At 48.8% G+C, this 18,140-nt stretch overlaps 3 protein-coding genes across 8 annotated transcripts; 1 reads left to right on the forward strand and 2 right to left on the reverse strand.

Annotated features, from left to right (window-relative positions):
• Nucleotides 1-1,236: 1,236 nt before the first annotated feature.
• On the reverse strand, nucleotides 1,237-10,388 carry JMJD6 (jumonji domain containing 6, arginine demethylase and lysine hydroxylase). The gene is made up of 7 exons (XM_027729984.2): nucleotides 10,013-10,388; nucleotides 8,866-9,254; nucleotides 5,720-6,006; nucleotides 4,259-4,394; nucleotides 4,003-4,141; nucleotides 3,231-3,358; nucleotides 1,237-1,637 (listed from the first exon to the last, which is right to left on the reverse strand). Exons 1-7 carry the CDS (start codon nucleotides 10,139-10,141, stop codon nucleotides 1,601-1,603), a joined length of 1,245 nt encoding a protein of 414 aa, XP_027585785.1. The 5' UTR covers nucleotides 10,142-10,388; the 3' UTR covers nucleotides 1,237-1,600.
• Nucleotides 10,389-10,399: 11 nt separating this feature from the next.
• Nucleotides 10,400-12,389, forward strand: METTL23 (methyltransferase like 23). Its single transcript, XM_027729996.2, has 5 exons — nucleotides 10,400-10,815; nucleotides 10,917-11,021; nucleotides 11,096-11,333; nucleotides 11,662-11,746; nucleotides 12,069-12,389. Exons 1-5 carry the CDS (start codon nucleotides 10,738-10,740, stop codon nucleotides 12,268-12,270), a joined length of 708 nt encoding a protein of 235 aa, XP_027585797.1. The 5' UTR covers nucleotides 10,400-10,737; the 3' UTR covers nucleotides 12,271-12,389.
• Nucleotides 12,223-16,891, reverse strand: SRSF2 (serine and arginine rich splicing factor 2). 6 transcript variants are annotated; one of them, XR_005566828.1, is made up of 4 exons: nucleotides 16,201-16,871; nucleotides 15,358-15,668; nucleotides 14,128-14,237; nucleotides 12,223-13,606 (listed from the first exon to the last, which is right to left on the reverse strand). XR_005566828.1 is itself a non-coding variant. In XM_027730010.2 (3 exons), exons 2-3 carry the CDS (start codon nucleotides 16,560-16,562, stop codon nucleotides 15,365-15,367), a joined length of 666 nt encoding a protein of 221 aa, XP_027585811.1. In that variant the 5' UTR covers nucleotides 16,563-16,609; nucleotides 16,771-16,891; the 3' UTR covers nucleotides 12,223-15,364. The 6 variants fall into 6 exon arrangements, 4 of the variants coding, with proteins under 4 accessions (XP_027585811.1, XP_039246139.1, XP_039246140.1 ...); XR_005566827.1 differs by having other exon boundaries at nucleotides 14,128-15,668; nucleotides 16,201-16,872; XM_027730010.2 differs by having other exon boundaries at nucleotides 12,223-15,668; nucleotides 16,201-16,609; nucleotides 16,771-16,891.
• Between the last annotated feature and the right edge of the window lie 1,249 nt (nucleotides 16,892-18,140).

Raw genomic sequence — 18,140 nt, forward strand, 5'->3', positions numbered from 1 at the left:
CTGGATAACCGTGTTACAGGGTGGGTGAGCAATTGGCTCACTGGTTGGGCACAGAGGGGGACAGTGACTGGGGTGACATCAGGCTGGCATCAGTCACTACTGGGGTTCCACAGGGCTCCATTCTCAGCCCGATGTTCTTCAGCATCTTCATTAATGACCTGGACACAGGACTCAAAAGAATACTGAGCAAGTTTGCTGATGACACCAGACTTTGACAAATTGGAGGGCTGGGCAATCACCAACCGAGTGAAGTCCAGCAAGGGGAAGTGGTGGATTCTGCACCTGGGACAGGGCAAACAACCCTGGCTGTGTGTATGGACTGGGGAATGAGAGGCTGGAAAGCAGTGCTGGGAAACAGCCCTGGGGGTCCTGGTGAGTGGCCAGTTGGCCATGAGTCAGCAGTGCCCTGGCAGCCAGGAGGGCCAACCCTGTCCTGGGGGCATCAGGCCCAACATCCCTGGCTGGGCCAGGGAGGGGATTGTCCTGCTTTGCTCTGCCCTGGGGCGGCCTCACCTGCAACATTGGGGCAGTTTGGGGGGACACAACAGAAAAAAGACGTTAAGCTGTTAGAGAGCATCCAAAGGAGGGCCATGAGGATGGTGAAGGGACTGGAGGAGAAGCCTTATGAGAAGCAGCTGAGGTCACTTGGTTTGTTCAGCCTGGGGGAGACCGAGGGGAGACCTCACTGGGGTCTTCAACATCCTCTCGAGGGGCAGCGGAGAGGCAGGCACCGATCTCTTCACTCTTGTGACCAGTGACAGGATTCGAGGAAACGGCTGGAGCTGAGTCAGGGGAGGTTTAGGTTGGATATCACAACCAGGTTTTCACCCAGAGGGTGGTTGAGCACTGGAACAGGCTCCCCAGGGAAGTGGTCACAGAACCAAGCCTGTCTGTGTTCAAGAAGCGTTTGGACAACGCTCTCAGGCACATGGTGTGACTCTTGGGGTGTCCTGTGCTGGGCCAGGAGTTGGACTCGATGATCCTGATGGGTCCCTTCCAACTCAGCGTATTCTGTGATTTTATGTGACCCGCAGTCAGAAGCACCAGCCCCAACAGCAACGTTCTCCTGCAGTAGGATAAGATCCAAAGACCCATTTTCCACAGCTCAGTTCTTGCAGAAGCTAATTTCTTTCTCCTTCTTCCCAAAATTCCGGTGCAAGATCCGCCGGACGTTCCTATTAGGCCAACAGGGCTGGTGTTCCTTTCCTCAAGTGTACAGGACAACATGTAAACATATGACAGTGTCAAAGCAAGGCAGGTTTTTATTTACCTGCTGGTTTTAAAAACAGTTCTTTAAAAACTGACCGTTGTCTTCCTTGCCAGTTACGTGACCCATTAAACACTCGGCGTGTCCTTACCCACAGCTGGGTTATAGTGCACTCACCCGGGGCGCAGGGGGGACAAAGCATTGCACAAGGACGTGGTGGGGCATTCCCCTACAAGCTACTCAGGAGCCAACCTTGGACAGCACATAACGAAGACAGATGTCTGGATCGAGGAAGAGTGACAAAAACGTAAGGACTGTGAGAAACAGAAGCAGGAGGGGGTAGAACAGAGCTGGCTGGCTGCTAACGGAGCTTCGATCGGGTGGTGTTATCGCTCAGGGGTAGCTGCGGCCTCCGCAAGATTCCCTAATCCTGTCAAAAAAAGGTACAACTGCCTTTGAGCATTCCCCTCATATCAGGGCACGAGATCGCAGCATGCAGATTAATTTCAGGCTTATTTCTTCCTCCAGAATTGTACAAGCAGGGTAAGGTTTCATGTTTGGAAGCGTTTCTATCAACTAATCCATCACACAGCTGGAACAGAACGCCCACCCACCCTCGCAATCAACACGCAGGAGGAAGAACAGTGAAACCCAGAAAGCAAATGTTCTAGACAAGGTGCTAATTTTTAATATTTAAGGTATTCGGTTTAAAATTTGAACTGCAAACAATTTAAAAATGCACAGGGTTTTCAGAAGAACAGATCTGCGTTTTTACAGGTTTTTTTCTAAACCAGGGTCTGCAGTAAGGTTTGTTCTCTCCTGCTGCTTGTTCCCTGCCTGGAGTCACACTGGCTGCTGAAATGGGATTTGACAATGTCGTAACAAACAAATTGTGAAAACCTCCAGGGCAAAACAAGCAGTCAGTACAGTTCTCCCCAACGTTTAATGATGCTCTGTACTTGTAATTCAATTGTATTCAGTTATGAGCAACTCCTGAAAACAAGAGAGCAGTACAGGAGCACACAGGACTTCAGGCAGTACCCTACACTGGGAATTCAGGCATAATGCTGGGAATATGGAATTCCTCAGGTAAATTACTGCTGCACACCACCTTTAGCAGGCCACACAGTAAGTCACCACAGCACTTGCATCCATGCCAAACCTGCAGCATCCAACAGCTCAGGAACTAGCCAGCACCCTACTGCAGGCAGGCAGCCAGTCCAGCAACCAAGCCGCAAGGAATTTGCTTAAGAATTTTGGCAAGCCTCTGCTACATGAGAAAAATGCTTCATTCAGCAGAGAATGTCTAAGTTCTTCCCTGCAGCATACCCCCAGATTCCCAGTGTCCCACTGTTTTCAACCTGGCAAGTCCAGAGAACTGCCTTCTTCAGCAACTTTACTCTAAGCATATCTATTCTTGGTTCTGCAATATTAATGTTCCCTCCTTCCAGACTGACTGAAACTTGCTTGTCATTTATTTATTAATTTGAAATATAAACACAGACATTTGGAATTTTGGATGAGTTTTGCCTTTAACAGATAAAACAGTGGATCAAATTGAAATAATCAAGGCAACAATAAGAAAAACCGTACAACTACTTGAAGGTTTTCTGTTTGAACAAGACAGGGAAATCTGACTCCTGCCTGACCATTCCTCATCTTTAACTGTTCACTATTCATTTGTGCTCTCTGAAGAGCACAGTTAAAACATTCCACCTCTCAGACCACTAAGCAAAAATAAAATCAAATCCTTACCTCTATTAAAACAGACAACTAGGAAAACAAATGAACTGTTTATTAAATAAAACCCCTAGTTTTAAAAAATATCAAGAATATTAGTTTTCCATTTGGAGCAATTAAAATAACTCATGGAGGGAAGACACCACCACTGGCCAACTGCTTTATGTCCTGTAAGGAATCCCTTGCTCTCCATCCCTCTGTCCTGAGGAATCACCTATCTGAAGTCTGCCAGCTCTGCCTCTGTCTTGTGCTTGTTTAAAAACAACAGATGCCATCTGGTCACCTGGAGGAGCTGCGCTCTTTGCTCACACAGTCGTCCTGGGAGGTTGTGTCCCCGTTCCCCATCATGCTGCACGTCCTCCGCTTTTTCCTCCGGTGCATCATCCCCTCTGTCTCGGAGCCAGAGTCACACTGAAGAGTGGAAAGATGAAACCAGAATTCAGAATTTGTGCTGTGGAATTCACCGTCAGAGCTGCCTCAGCAACCCCGAATAATCCACGTTCAAAGAACGTGCTATTTGAGGTTAAACACGTGAAACAAATTTCAAATTAAGCGCTTAAAAGTCGGGATCAGGAACGTTCTTAGATTTCATCACTGACTAAAGCTGACTGGGGCAAGACAATGTGAATGTGTTCCTTTTGGATCCTTGAAGGATCTCATCTTCCAAGAGCAGACTCAGAGGCTCCTGATAGATTTAGGTGCCTAGAAGAGTCCCCTGTCATAACTGATCTGTTTTGGATCTTGTTCCTCCTCCCCATTTTTAGAACATTCATTTTGCAGCCATTTTACAAAGCATGACTTAGCTAAATGAGTGACAGATTCATATATAACGCAGACACAGATCAAACAAACCAAATCCATTTAGCAACACAGAGAGACTTCAGCAAACAGAACCTGCCAAGACCACATGCTCCTCCACAATGTAGATTTGTTTAGGTGCTTTCCATTAATTTCTTCCATAAGACAGGAAAATTAGGATCGGGACACATGATCAGGTATGGAAAAAGCAATACAATTTCAGAATATGGATCACTTATTGCAGTAAAAAGCATTACCTCTGAATCAGAGTCTGAGGAGCTGGAACTTGAGGAACTGGAAGAATCACTCGAACTGTCGGAAGCAATACCAGTAGATTCCTGCAGGTCAACTGAATCAGCCAAGGCTGCCAAGTCAGGATGTTCCTGCTTTAGGATCCTAAACACAGTCGAAATTTCAGGGTTAGCCTTTGAACTGTAACACTGCGTGTAAACGAGTATTTTTAGGTTTTGTTTTAAATAGAGAACATGAAAAGAAAGCCACTAAACCTCTCACCTGTACCATTTCCGTGACAGTTTGGGTCTCCCTCTCACCGTCTTGTGCCACACCACGGGGAAGTTGGTACAGCTGGCAAAGTTTTGTGTGATGGCAATAGTCGTGTCAAGGTTGAGAACAACATGCCACCAGCCACCTAAAACACAACACCAATGACCACTGCTGGCTACATGGCAGAGAGCAAGTTCAAGAACAGCCAAGAGCACTTTTCCCATAGTGCAGGTGGAAACTGGACATTACTTCCCCCTACTCAGGCAAGTTTGCCACCACATCATCTTTCCTCAGGCTAATTTCAGCTCTCACTCCAGTGCTTGACAGGTTTTGTTACAGAAGGCTGCTCCACACTCTGACCAAATTACCCAGCTCACAAAAAGATCTGACTTGACAGCAACACACTGGCTACTGATGGTTTATTTAACAGCAGGAGCCATTGTAACCCAGACTGCACAGAGGCCCTTTCTGTCCAGCTGGAGAGCACTTTCCACGCTGATTTTGTAAGGTTCTTATGACTACAGACTAACCTTTCATTTAAAAATAGACGCAAAATCGTTTCCCCGCACAGGATAAAAATAGACAGTGAAGTTCTTACAACCCACTTATAACCTCATAAAAGACTAAGGGAACAGTTTAATGGAACCCGACAGCTACAAACTCTTAACAGAAGGTACACTGAGGAGTCACTAATAAGTGCCAAGACAATCACAAGGCACTCTTCACACGCGAAGTCAGCTGTATGTTAGAGACAAGCAATGTGGACAGAAGCTAAGGGCTGTGCTGCACTAAAATGATGCAAGATTCGGACCTTAGAATTTGGCACTGAACTCACGTGTTCATCCACCACCACCTCACCTCCCAGTTACAATGGGCACACAGTGGGCAGCCACTCAAAGAGAAGGGCATCTTTAGCAGAGCTTTCTTTAGCTTTTGATTTCAAATGCAAGATGAAACATAACCACAGAGAGGTGGGTGGAAGGTGTCAGTGCCTTTAAGTAGTTCATTTCCCACAGCTAAGAAAAATTCACATGCAGTCAAACTAACCAGGCTACAAAATTCAGTCATGAATTTGCTACAGTGTATGTGAACTCAAACATTTCTGTCTAACAGTTATTAGTATTCAAATACTTCTTAGTTTATGCCCAGACAGTTTCCTGTTACTGCAATTTAGTACAGGATCACATTTCTGTGATGCTGCCACTCAAGTCCCTCTTGTTTTGTCATCTGTACCACATGCAATCCCATGCCACAGGCCATGCACATTTTGGGACATTCCAAAAATAACTGGATAGCCTCAAAACAAGCATTGCACTATGTATCCCTTTTGAAAGAGCTCAGGAGAGTTTATCTGTAAGAGATGGGCTGTATAAAAAAGCTGAAATACTCTCTTCACCTCTGTAACACATGAATATATTAAAAATACGCTTTTCTCTCCCAGATTTCCCTGCTGGAGAGATTTGTACACACCTGGCACAAAGACTGTCTCGCCTGGTTTCTGTAGGACTTCCAGGGGTTTGAATTCGGGGGGCCAGGTGGGAAGCTGTGTCCGAGGGTAGATGACGTTGAACCAAGTGATTGCCTCGTCCTGCTGGTTCCCTCCCTCTTCTCGAGTCACTTTGATGAGCTCTCTGGGAGTGCTGGTTGGGAACAGGCACCACCGCTTATGTCCCTGGACTAAGGCATTCCACGCACTAGTTCCCAAGGGATCGATGTGAATTCCTGTTCCAGATCGAGGTGGGCCCATCACAAACCATCTGCATGGGAATAAAGAAAGTCCTTTAGTCACAGAGCAAGCAAGTAGCTCCCTTCCTTCACATCAGACAGTTAGAAATCAAAATAGTTACAATTCTTTCATTTACATTCCTGATTTTGTTAGATTCACACTACAGCAAAAAGATACAACGGGAGTTTAACCTAAAAACCAACATGAATGACTGCAGGATAAGAAAGCGAAGATAACTTTTTATATTTCATAGCTGCATTTTGGTTTAAACATTTCTTCAGTACAACATATAGTGATTTCAAGGGTAATGAATGCTGTTAGGTCACAACAGCCTGTGTTAGGATCTAGGCAGGGGGATTCTCCTACATTTTTCTAAAATTTGCTGCTCAAGCAGATCCAGAACTGCAGAACAATGAGGAACAAACAAAAGGCAACACAAGGAACAGAACAAGTTACGCAACCCTGGCCTCTTTCTGCGCCTTCTGGTCACAACAGGCTTTTCATTCCAACATTTGACTACATGGAGTTTGTTCCCCAGCGACCGTTCAGGATTTGTGGTAGACATTCCCATTTCCCACTTTTAAGGTTTATTTCTCCAAAAGAGAACTTTATCTACTCTATCTGTTCAACTGCAGCAGCACCTTCAACTGCTCGTTTCCCCTTAACGGAGCAGTAAGATCTACTCTAGAAAAAGCAGCGTGAGGTGACTTAACACCAGGCATCAAGAGATAAAAATGGCAATAAATGCTTGATTGGTAGCAGAGAGTATAGAAATTAGAGCAACAGCAAGATCCCTCCATGGTGTGGCTGACAGGCAGGTGATGCCCAGCAACAGGAGTGCAGAGGTTCAGAAAATACTGGAAATCAGCAAGTTCTCCATCTGCCCTTTCCAGTGCAGGTGTAAATCCAGCTGGTCGTCAAGGATCATTTGCCAGCACCAATTGTAGGACTGTAAGTTTGATTATCAAGCTGCTTTCTTCCTTCTTCACAAAGGAGCTGTAAAGAAGCAGGTGTTCATAATTTCTATTGTCAGCTCACTCTTCAGATTCATATTAGCCTTGGAAAGCTGGTTAAACCACAAGCAGAACAGTCAAGGCTTTCACTAAGAAGACAGAAAACATTAAACTCATGGAGATCCGACTGGCACAGACAGATGCACTGCTCAATACCATTTTCCTGACAATAACCTGAATCTACACATGCAGGTTTTAAAACCCTTATTTAGCAACACTGTCATTTACCAGCATCTTCCTACAGGCAATTAACTTACAATGAACAAAACCCAATTTGCCACAAGACATCAAATTTACCGTTAAAAACTTCTTGTCTCCTAAATTCAATCTGAAAGCAAACCCCAACCCCTCTCCCCAAACTAAAAGAGCTGCTCCAGCCAATGGCTTCCAAAAATTACTGACTTTATCTTAGAGAGGAACAACACCAATAAAAATGCTCTGAACAGCACCAATTCTTACTTTAAGGTCTACACACTATCACACACCTCTCAACTCAGAGGCCAACCTGTACAGGTCATATCCTCATCATATGATTTGTACCATTTCCTGTCACGTTTTCAATTATGCTCTGAAAGTCCTGGGCACTTTTCATCCATTTCTGTACCCAGATGAACCCTCTAATTCCAGAAGGCATCAGTGTGCTCTCTCGTGCATCATTCATCTCTCAAAAAAACACTAACAGCCTGAAACAAACCCACATTTTCCTGAACAAAGTACAAGAAATGTGAATACCAAGATCACAAAGAGGCTCAGCATGTGCATGTAGGTGGGGAGGGTGTGGGGGAGAGAGGCACCAATATAAATGAATCACAACCAGATTATCTTGTTTACCTGTAACTTGGATAAATGATTCCCAGTCCTGTAAGTGTATTCAGTTTCTACTACAGATACTGTGCTTTTGTGTTCAATCACAGCAGTACGTTCTTAGAAGAGCTTTATAAAAAGCATCTGCTACAACACTGTAAAAACGCCCACTTCAGTGATCTTAAATGGAATTAAGCTCCTGCTTCACTCCTGCAAAATCACAACTGGACTACAGACACGTGAGAGAGTGCAGAGGGAAGTACATTATTCATGACTTGTTCTGTTTTATTTAAATAAACCACATCAGAGCCTCATGTCACTCAGAGGGCAAAAGGCATTGTCTGACAATTATAATGTTGCTGTAAAGACTTTAATTACTTGGGAGGGTTCAGCTCATGCTCATACTGCTATGAAGTGTTGCATCAACATAGAGAGAAATGGCTTTTATATCTAACAGTGAAAATACAAGGTTGTTGCGTTTGAATTCATGACTGAAGAGTTGTTTCAATCCTTTTCCAATCTGAAGAAAAAATAGAGTTGAAAAGACTACATGGATGTAAAATATTGTTCTCTCTCAAAATCATCTGAAGGAAAGCTAAGAACTAGTCCTACACTAGATCCTAATCTAGTTTAAGATCTTTACTTTAAAAGGACTGACTCATAATTAAACAAAATTCCACACTGTACATAAGCCACTGGTGCAAAACCCAGGAGCCAGTCCTGAGGTGCTTAAAATTTGAGAGCCAGAAGGCACACAGAGCAAGAAATCAATCCTCATATCTTTCAGTAACTATGTAGATTTTAAAAAATCTAAGAAGTGATGTAAACTGACTTAACAAAAAGGAAAAATAAAAAGGAAAAAAACCCATAAACTTGTAGCAGCTCTGGTGGGAGAACAAGAATTTGTTACACACAAATCTTCTCTTCCTCTGGATTACAGATGTACACTCTTATTTTAAGAGACAAATTAAAGCTGTACTTTTTTTTTTTTAATGTGAGACAATCACAGCTATTCAGGAATAGCCAAGGAGGTGAGAAATAGTCCTTTTTGTCTTGCTGTCCCTGCACTGTACCTGTAGGGTGGCCGCCGTTTCTCCCCTGCATACTGAAAGAGATCATCCGTGAAGAATTTGGGCACTTTATAATCCTCTAGGAGTTTCCTGCGCTTGGGGTGCTCCCCATAACTGCTGTCAAAGATGTACAGGGGGCTGTCATCACGTGTGGTTTCCATGTACTCTATGTAGTACTTCATCTTCATCTTCACAGAGTAACCGTCATTGTCCTCCCCACACTTGAACTTCTGGTTCCTGTATTTGCGTTTCAGCCGCTCCAGCGTCCACTTCTCCTGGGCAGACCAGCCCACCTGGGCGTTCAGCAACACCACGGGCTTGTAAGGCTTTTCATAGCGCTCAACGAACTCCTCCACCGTCAGCTGGAGCGCATCTGCCCTCTCCACGTTATCCTGTGAGACCGGGGAGGGAAGCAGAACAGGTATCAGGACAGGCTGACGTCCTAGGACCGCGCTTCCCAGTGGGGGAGCTTCCTTCACACACCGCGAGGGGACGGAGCTGCCTACGTGTTATTTTAAGCTCCCCGAGGCTGCAGCCCTGTTCCTCCTGGCCCGCTCCCCGCACACACCGGTGTCACGGGCAGCCTGAAGCCTTTGGCACTGCTCCCCTTCGAGGCCACGCTGCCCTTTCGGCTGACACGTCCGCTGCCGCATTCCACCCCCTGAGGACACAAGGGAGGACTCCAGGGAATTATATGGGTGCCCATCCCACCCCGGCGGGCCCGCACCTCCCCGCACCCCTCGCCACGTGGAGGGAGGAAAAAAACGTGGGTGCTGCTTGTCCTCCCCCTCCCGGACCTCTCCCTCACAGCGGAGAGCCCCGCCAGCTCTGGGGCAACCTCGGCCTCGGGAAAGGGCCCCTTCCCTTCAGACTCCCCCTTCAGGCAACTCCAATCCTTTCATCCCCCCTTCCGCACCCTTCCCCTCTGACCCTCATTCTTCTCAGGCCACCCAGTCCCCCCTCAAGAGGGTCATTTCCCCTTCCCGTTCCCTTAGGACCTCCTTATTCCCCTCAGGACTCCCTCCAATTCCCTCACTCGTGTCCCCCCCAAGTCTCTTAGGCGCCCTCCGTTCCCTTCAGGACTCCTCCAGTCGTACCCCCCTCCCTATTCTCCCCCATCCCATTCCCACCGTTCTCTTTCCCCTCAGACCTTGCAGGCGGCGGGGCTCAGGGGGAAGGTCTCGCAGTAGTTGTGGCGGGTCCAGTCCAGCGAGTCCTTCAGCTCCGGGCGGGCGCTGCGCTTCGCCTCGCGGATCCGCTTCTTGCTCTTGTGGTTCATGACGGCGGCGGCGGCGGTGCTGGGGGCCGTCACCGCCCGCCGTCACCTTCCCCGGATCCCGATCCCGGTGCCGGCCCCGTTCCGGCCGCACCTTCCAGAAATTTCACCCGGTGCCGCCGCTGTGACCGCGGCCCCGCCCCCGCCGCGCTCCCATTGGCTGGTTGTGCCGCGGTTTCCGCCACGCCCCGACGTTAATTGGCCGAGGCCGGGGAAGCGGCGCCCCCGCGCCGCCATGTTGAGGAAGGGCAGCGCGGAGGGAGCGCGGGCGCCCTTGGCAGCCCCGGGGATCCTCCGCCGCCGCCGCCGCTCCCCGTCCCGCGGCGGGCCCGCGCTCTGCGCTTCCTGCTCTGCTGACAGCGGCGGGCCGGCCGCGCATCACGGCTTCTTCCACTCTCCTGGCCCTGGCCCGCGGAGGCGCCCGCAGCGCCTCGGTGGGGCGGCGGTGCGGGCGGGCGCGGCCTGCTGTGCCAGCGGTGCCCGGGGCAGGCGCCGCCATCGTCACCCGCAGCGGCGCTCCGCGTGACGTCACGACGAAAGGAGGCGCCGATTGGCCGGCGCAGCCCGGCGCCCTCACGTGTCCGCCCGCCATTGGTTCCATGGCGGAGCCGCGGCGGCGCGCGCGGCGGTACCGCTTCGAGGAGGGTCCGGCGGCGCTGGCCGTGCGTGTGCCCGAGGTACCGGGGACAGCCGGGGCACGCCGGGAATGCCGGGGATCCCCGGGAATAGCGGGGGTACCTGGGAACACCGGCCCAGCGCCCCGCCCCGTGTGTTGCAGGTGCTGGACTCGCAGTACGGGCTGTACGCGTGGCCCAGCGCCGTGGTCCTGGCGCAGTACGTGTGGGCGCAGCGGCGGAGCCTGCCCGGCAGGCGAGTGCTGGAGGTACGGCCCTGCCCGCACCCCGACACCTCGCGGGTGCCCGCGGGCCCGACCCCACGGACACGCTGTGGTTGCAGATCGGAGCCGGTGTGAGCCTGCCGGGCGTGGTGGCCGCCCGGTGCGGCGCGCAGGTGACCCTGTCGGACAGCGAGGAGCTGCCCTGCTGCCTGCAGAGCTGCCGCCGCAGCTGCCTCAGCAACCGCCTGCCACACGTGCCCGTCATCGGGCTCACCTGGGGCCGCGTGTCGCCAGAGCTGCTTGCTCTTGCTCCTGTAGACATTATTTTAGGCTCAGATGTCTTTTTTGACCCCAAAGGTATGTTAATGCTCTCTCAGGTATCTTTGGTTTGTGACAAGCAGCGAGGAGATGGTGGCCAAGTAATGCTGGGAACACTGTGGAGGGATCAGGTGACACTGTGCTACTGACCTTGTTATTCTAGTTCTGAACTGTCAGAAATACAACTGAGGGGAAATAGAAAATGGAGTAATAACTAAGTGCTTCAGACCCTGTATCTCAGTTCTCCCATACAGATGTAATCTGCTTGTTTAAATTTTTAATTCCCATTTCATAGAACTGGACAGATTTCTCTGTACCTGAAATCCAGAGACTAACCCAGACTGCTTTTTCTCCCCAAACTGCACAGACTTTGAAGATATTTTAACTACAATTTACTTCTTGCTGGAGAAGAATCCACATGCTCAGTTCTGGACTACTTATCAAGTCCGAAGGTAAAATCTTTTCCATATTTAGGACTCAAACCTTAATTCCTGTCTCAGCTTTTGACGAGTGTTAACTTCTCAGAGGCACCACTGCTCTGACTCAGAAAAGCTCCTTACTGTGCATGAGGCTGCTATTAGCCCAGTAAATCCTGGGGGGAGCAGGCAAAAGCAGCCAAAACTGAAAGTAATCCAAGAACCCTCGATTTGCTGTTGCCTAGAAAACTCTTACAAACCCATCTGTGTTGTACTGAAGTTTGGTGACAGCCTGTTAGTTACTGCAGCAGTTGTAACCTTGGGTTACATTTTCATGTGCTGCCTATCCTCCCCTCAGTGCTGACTGGTCTATCGAGGCTCTGCTCTGCAAATGGAACCTGAGGAGCATCCATGTTCCCCTACACTCCTTTGGTGCAGACAAGGAGCGCTTGGCCAGCTCGTCTCTCCCAGGAAGGCACACAATTGAAATGATGATCATCTCACTGGCACAGTCAGAGGGCACTTCAGTTTATTCCACTTTAGGTTCCAGTACAAGGTGATACTCAGCTGTTCTGATCTGCAGAAAAGTCCTGTTTACAGCAAACCTTGTGTATATTTCTGGGAAGCAGTTAATTCTTAAAACATGCATTGTAAAAATAAGGCTGTTTGGTTTTTTCCAGCTATGGCTTATGAGAAATTTGTGCTCCTCCCCAAAGCCCATGAAATAGTTCAGAGACTCAATTCCATTGTGTCAAGCCACTACACAACACAGCTTAACCTGGAAATCCATGAGATCCAACCTAAATCCACAACTTCAGCAATGGAAAGGTAACTGCACTCTTTCAAATTAAAGACCAGCCCCATAAGATCAGTTTCCCAGGACTGGGAATCCTGGAATCCACATACAAAAGCCAGCCCCTTTGTAAATGAGTGTGTGTAGACTGTGCTAACCTGGAACATACAAACTCCCCAGTTTGTAGAAAAGTACTTTTAATCCTCAACAAAAGCCATACTGCCAGCGTTCAGATGTTTCCATTCCCATTTAACATAACATGCATAAAATTAACAAGGCATTACAATAACCCTTGACACAGGATGGTTGAAGTTACAATTCATTTGGTACCAAATCAAGAAAAATCATCACTGTAAGATCAGCCCCCATCAAGCAGCAGCCTGGGCAAGCACACAGCAATGCAATTAGTACTGCTCAGTGTGGACCTTCCACAACACCCCAGGACCTGGCTGGGTCAGTGTTCACAGCCTGGTGTGCAACACTTGCCACACAACATCGGGTTAGTCACAATACTAATTTGAGTTTGCCCACAGTAATTTAAAAGCAACCCCGGTGGATAAAATTTATAAGCAGTAGAATGCATTCAGTTACTATATAGAAGTTAAACATAGACAGTATAATTGCAGAAATCTTTTCAAGCTAAAAATAAGCTGACCCAAGACATTAAGTTGAGAAAAGTTAACACAGGAAAATGTTTAATATTAACTACAGAGACAGTGGGTATAGTACAGAATATCTTAAGCAAAAGATACACCAATCAGTACTTACAAAGGAATGAACCATTTCTGTTCTTAACATTACATATCTCATCTGTAAGTTCATATATGTAGGTTGGTACGTTTTACCATTCTGGAAATAATAAGGTGTGTATATCATCAGCTAGATGTGCTCACTGTATGCTCCATATTTTTTACGCAAGGCCCGGGTGACTGGAAGTGCAGTTGTCAGGCATTTTAATTAACTGGACAGCCATTTGTTTCTGCACGACAAGGCATCGTTACACAGGAGCAATCAGGAGACAACAGGAAACAGCCAAGCACTCTGCACTGCAACACGCCACCTTAACAGCTAACCAGCATTACTCAACTGCTACACAACTGCGCCTAGTGCACAAAAATACATAAGAGAAGAGATTAGAATTGAGTCTGATAAAACAATCCTTTCAAATATCAACTGTCACCTGAAAAGATTTCTACCAATTTTGAATTTGAAGATGCTATTTTAATGCAAAGTTGTTTTTTCTTTAAAAAAAAAAAAAAAAGCATTTACAGTTAAGTTTCAAATTGAAGTTCTGTAGAATTCTATTTAAGGAATGAAAACAAAATTGAGAATACTTTCTGACAGTTAGCTACTCGGCATATAATGGCTGCATGATTCCTCAGTATGAAACTGGAGGCAGCAAGTTACCATCAGTTTTAATTTCCAATAGAAGTCAGCACTATATAAACAAAAATGAAGTTTTACCTCAAATATCCAAGCCAATAATGAAATCGGTAGTCGTTCACTTCACTAAATTACAAGAAATTTGAATAACAGCAACAAAATGGCACATAAAAATGTAAAATCTGCCACTTGAGGCGCAACTTAAACAAGTAAAAAGTTAGACAAAATGTTACAAAATAACCTTTTCAACAGCTGGTTGCTCGGCCAGGGTCTCTCCAATGGGCTGAAGACTCAAGCGATCTTTTCCCCCCAAAGGCGTCCTTTATGTGGGTTCTCATTTAGCTGAAGCATCTAGGTTTGAAGAAAAGAAAGTTCAGCCAGGTTTCTACCTTGTCTGTTTTGGGTGTGGATGACTTCAGGGATACTTCTAGTTGTGTTTCAACTGGCTTTGCCTAAGTTAATTTTAAGTTTTAGGAATTTCCACAGTGTTCCACCTCCCCCCCCTTGTGTCGCTTTACTTCAGAGGCCAAATGTAAGGTTCTGTCAGAGTATTTAGTTACAAAGGAGAACAAGCACCAGGCTGTAGATCAAGCCATCATTAACTTCAATTCAGCCTGTTCAACAATCGATTATTAAAAGCTATATAAAAGTTAACAAAGCTAAGACTTCTTCATAAAGACTTAACTAAACTCTTAAGTAGCATTCAAAACAGAAAACGTGACTAGTTTTGCTACAATTATCTAACTCCAGAGCTAGCTTAGGCCCTTTCCTTTTAAAAAACAGGACCAAACAGTTTGAAGGGTTAAAGACACACTATCCTTTCCCCACCCAGTGTATCCTTAGATGCCTCTTCCAAGATGTCGACCTGAGGAAAAACTAGTTTCCGTGGTTTTCTCGTTGCCAAGGAATTTGCCCCTTTTCTAGGACACTTATTACCTCCAGTCAGTACAACGGCCACTGAACCGATCTTCCGTTCTAAAAGGATAGTGTATCTTTAACAGTGTAAGACAAACCTGCTCCAACACACGCCCACAGAAACTGGTCCCTGGAGGATCAGCCAAATCAGTTAAAATCTGCAATACTGGCCAATATTCTTTTAGCAAACAGGAGACCGCAGCTTTAAAGGGGAAAATGCAGATGTTGGATAAATACAGTAAGAAATAGTCATTTGCATCATAGGTTGCGTCTCATACAATATTTTAATAAAACCAAGGCATTAATCTCGCAATAAAACATTTTCTCTGCAGAAAAAAAAAAATATTTCCGTAGAAAACCCTTCAGTAATAACTTCCCTAAACCAATAACCAAAAAGCACTGCTCAGGAAAAAAAAAACCAAAACCAACAACTAACAGTGTGCCCCGTTAGGATTCACTTGGTTCAGGCTATTAATGCTCTAAGAACTACCCAACACCCCACCTAAGTGCTCTAATAAAGTAACATGCAACATGTGCTGATCCCGAGGTACATTACCATGTTCCTAGGAGGATACAGCTCCTTCTTCTTCCGGAGACTTGGGAGGACTCTTAGATCTGGATCTAGAGTTGGATTCCCTCTTTGAAGCAGGGGGAGGGCTTCTAGATCTGGACCGGGATCTTGACCTGGACCGGGATCTGGAGACAGATGAGGACTTTGACTTGGATCTCCTGGCAGACCTGGACTTGGAGGTGGAGCGAGACCGAGAGCGTGTACGAGACCGGGATTTGGATCGGCTGTAGCGGGACCGACTGCGGGATCTAGAGCGGCTCCTGCTTCTAGATCGGCTGCGACGGCGTCTTCTAGGGCTAAAACATACCAGGAAGGGGAAGGAAGAAGAAAAAAAAAAAAAAAGACGCGTTAAAAGTTGCTCACGGGCAGCGCAGAATCCAGTGAGTGCCGCGGGACAGGGAGGGCGGGACAGGACGCACGTGGGCAAGAAAACGAGCGTTACGAGGGCGCCATTGTTCAGAGCGAGTGGCCGGGGGCTAAATTTACTACAGGGCAAAAACCTTCCACTCCGAGGGGACCATATGTGCCTTCACTACTAAGCCCCTACTCCCCCTGCCCAACCCCGCCGCGAAACTCACTGGGAAAGGCTAGAGAATCACCGGTCAGGTTGGCAGGGACCGCAGAGGGTCATCTGGTCTACACTCCTTGCTTAAACAGGGTCATCCCGGAGCACATGATTATGTCGTGTACTCAGCTGCCCGAGTATCCCCACTGCGGGAGACTCCACCGCCTCTCTAGGCAACCAATACGCAACCACGCGGCCCCCGCTAACGCCCGCTAGGACCTAAGCCTCGTCCCCCCATCTACTGCCATAAGTTCGCTGCTCACCTGCGGCTGCGGCGGCCGTACCCGCTGCTGCTGTACCGGCGGGGCGGCGGCCCGCGGCGGCTGTGGTGCGAGTCGGGCGGGCGGCCGTACCGGGCCATCTGTACGCGGAGCTCCCGCCCGTCCAGCACCGCCCCGTCCATCGCGTCCATCGCGTCCTCCGCGTCCCGCTTGTCGTGGAAGCGCACGAAGGCGAAGCCGCGGCTCTCCTTGGTGTAGCGGTCCCGCGGGATGTAGACGTCGCCCACCCGGCCGTACTTCTCGAAGACCCTCCGCAGGGTGTCCGGGGAGGTGCGGTAGGTCAGGTTGTCCACCTTGAGGGACGTCATGCCCTCCACATCGGGCGGCGGGCGTCCGTAACTCATGGCGGGCTGGAGCCCCTGAGGGGCGGCGGCGGCCGACGAGAATAAACCTGAGGGCGATGTGAGGGGTCAGCAGCCGGCGCGGCCCTGAGGGCGACGCGCCTCACGCCGTGGGGCGAGCGCCGAGGCGGCGGCGCGGCAGAGCCCAGAAACGAGGAGAACTACAGCGCATAGGGAAAAGCCCGCGGGGCCCGCAGGGAGCAGCACCAACCTCAGGGTCCGAGGGGCGGCCCGAGGCCGGAGCGAAGCGCCAGGAGCGGCCGCCCCGTCCCGTCCGCCGCGGCGAGGAAATGAGGGGGAACCGCCCGCGCGCGCGGCTTAACGCCACAAAATGGCCGGCGGGACCCCGGAAGGGAAACGCGGAGCCGCCCCGCCCGCGACACCGCCGCCCCGACCCCGGAGCCCTTTTTACCCCTTTTCCCCGAGGTGGTCCCGCGGGGAGCGCGGGGAATCCGCCCCTAAATTAATAATTCGCCCCTGCGTTGGAAAGCGGCCCTGAAAACGGCGCCGCTGTGACCCGGAAGAGCTCCGGGGAGGCGGGGAATTATTTTTTTTTGAACAATGTGCGTTGAAAACCGTAAGAAAAACAATAATAAAAAGAAAAGGAAATAAGAGCAGGGCTGTGCGCGTGTGGTGAGGGGGCAGAGGGGTGGGAAACCGCCGCAGCGGGGAAAAAAAAAAGCGATGGTGAAGGGAGTCGGTTGTGGCGCGGGCGGGAGGGGACGGTTTAAAATGGCGGACGGGGAGAGCTGTGAGGGCAGAGTCATGAGGGGCGGCGGCGGGTCGGGGCTCGGCTTTATGAGAGGAGTCGGTTCAGGGCGCTTGTCCGGCGCTCTGTGAGGGCGGTTCTCCCGGGACAGCTGCTGTGGGAGCTCCGTGCCATTCCTGCTCCCGCTCCGCTGTGCTCCGGTGGCCGCCGTGAGGGACCAGGCGGCCCGGTGCGGGCTCTCCGCGGGCTCTTCTTCACCTCCTGCCGGCAGCGGTGCCCCGTGAAGCCTCCTCGGTCCCTCCAGCTCTGGATGTGCCTCGATGGATACGCAGCTTATCGGTGCATGTGGGAGCTGAGCGAGGAAACATTAAAATCCTCCGTACCCCAGCCTGCTCTGCAAACTCCTGCTGTGGCAGCATGCGCTGAAATTAGAGCAAAGGAGAAGACTTGCACACCCCTTGTGTAAGGATGACAAGCAGGTTCCCACAGTTTTGCCCGGGGAATTCTGTGAAAGCTGTTCCCCTGCCTCAAAAGTTGTTGCTATGTCACTTCAAGCACTGAATAAAATGCCCAAACCCCATGTATGAACTGCAATACCTAGTTCTCATCGCACAACAGTGTTAAAAGTTTCTAGCCATCTGTTTCATGATACTATGTTAAAAAAAGAGTAAAGAAACAAGACCGTTTCCTTCTGATTTGTTCAGTCACAGTATTGATATGAGAAAGCAATTTCAGTATCAGAATTTAAAGTCTTAGTCTTACTGTAACTGTGTTTAATCTTATTTTGCACTGAAGAAGTATAAAAGTAAGCAGTGACATCAATGCAAAACCAGAAACAGCTGTTTGTTTCCTGCTAAATGACTTAAAAAATC

Source organism: Pipra filicauda, unplaced genomic scaffold (assembly GCF_003945595.2).
Source record: "Pipra filicauda isolate LSUMZ 115617 unplaced genomic scaffold, ASM394559v2 scaffold80_size11013439_pilon, whole genome shotgun sequence".
Lineage (NCBI taxonomy): Eukaryota > Metazoa > Chordata > Aves > Passeriformes > Pipridae > Pipra > Pipra filicauda.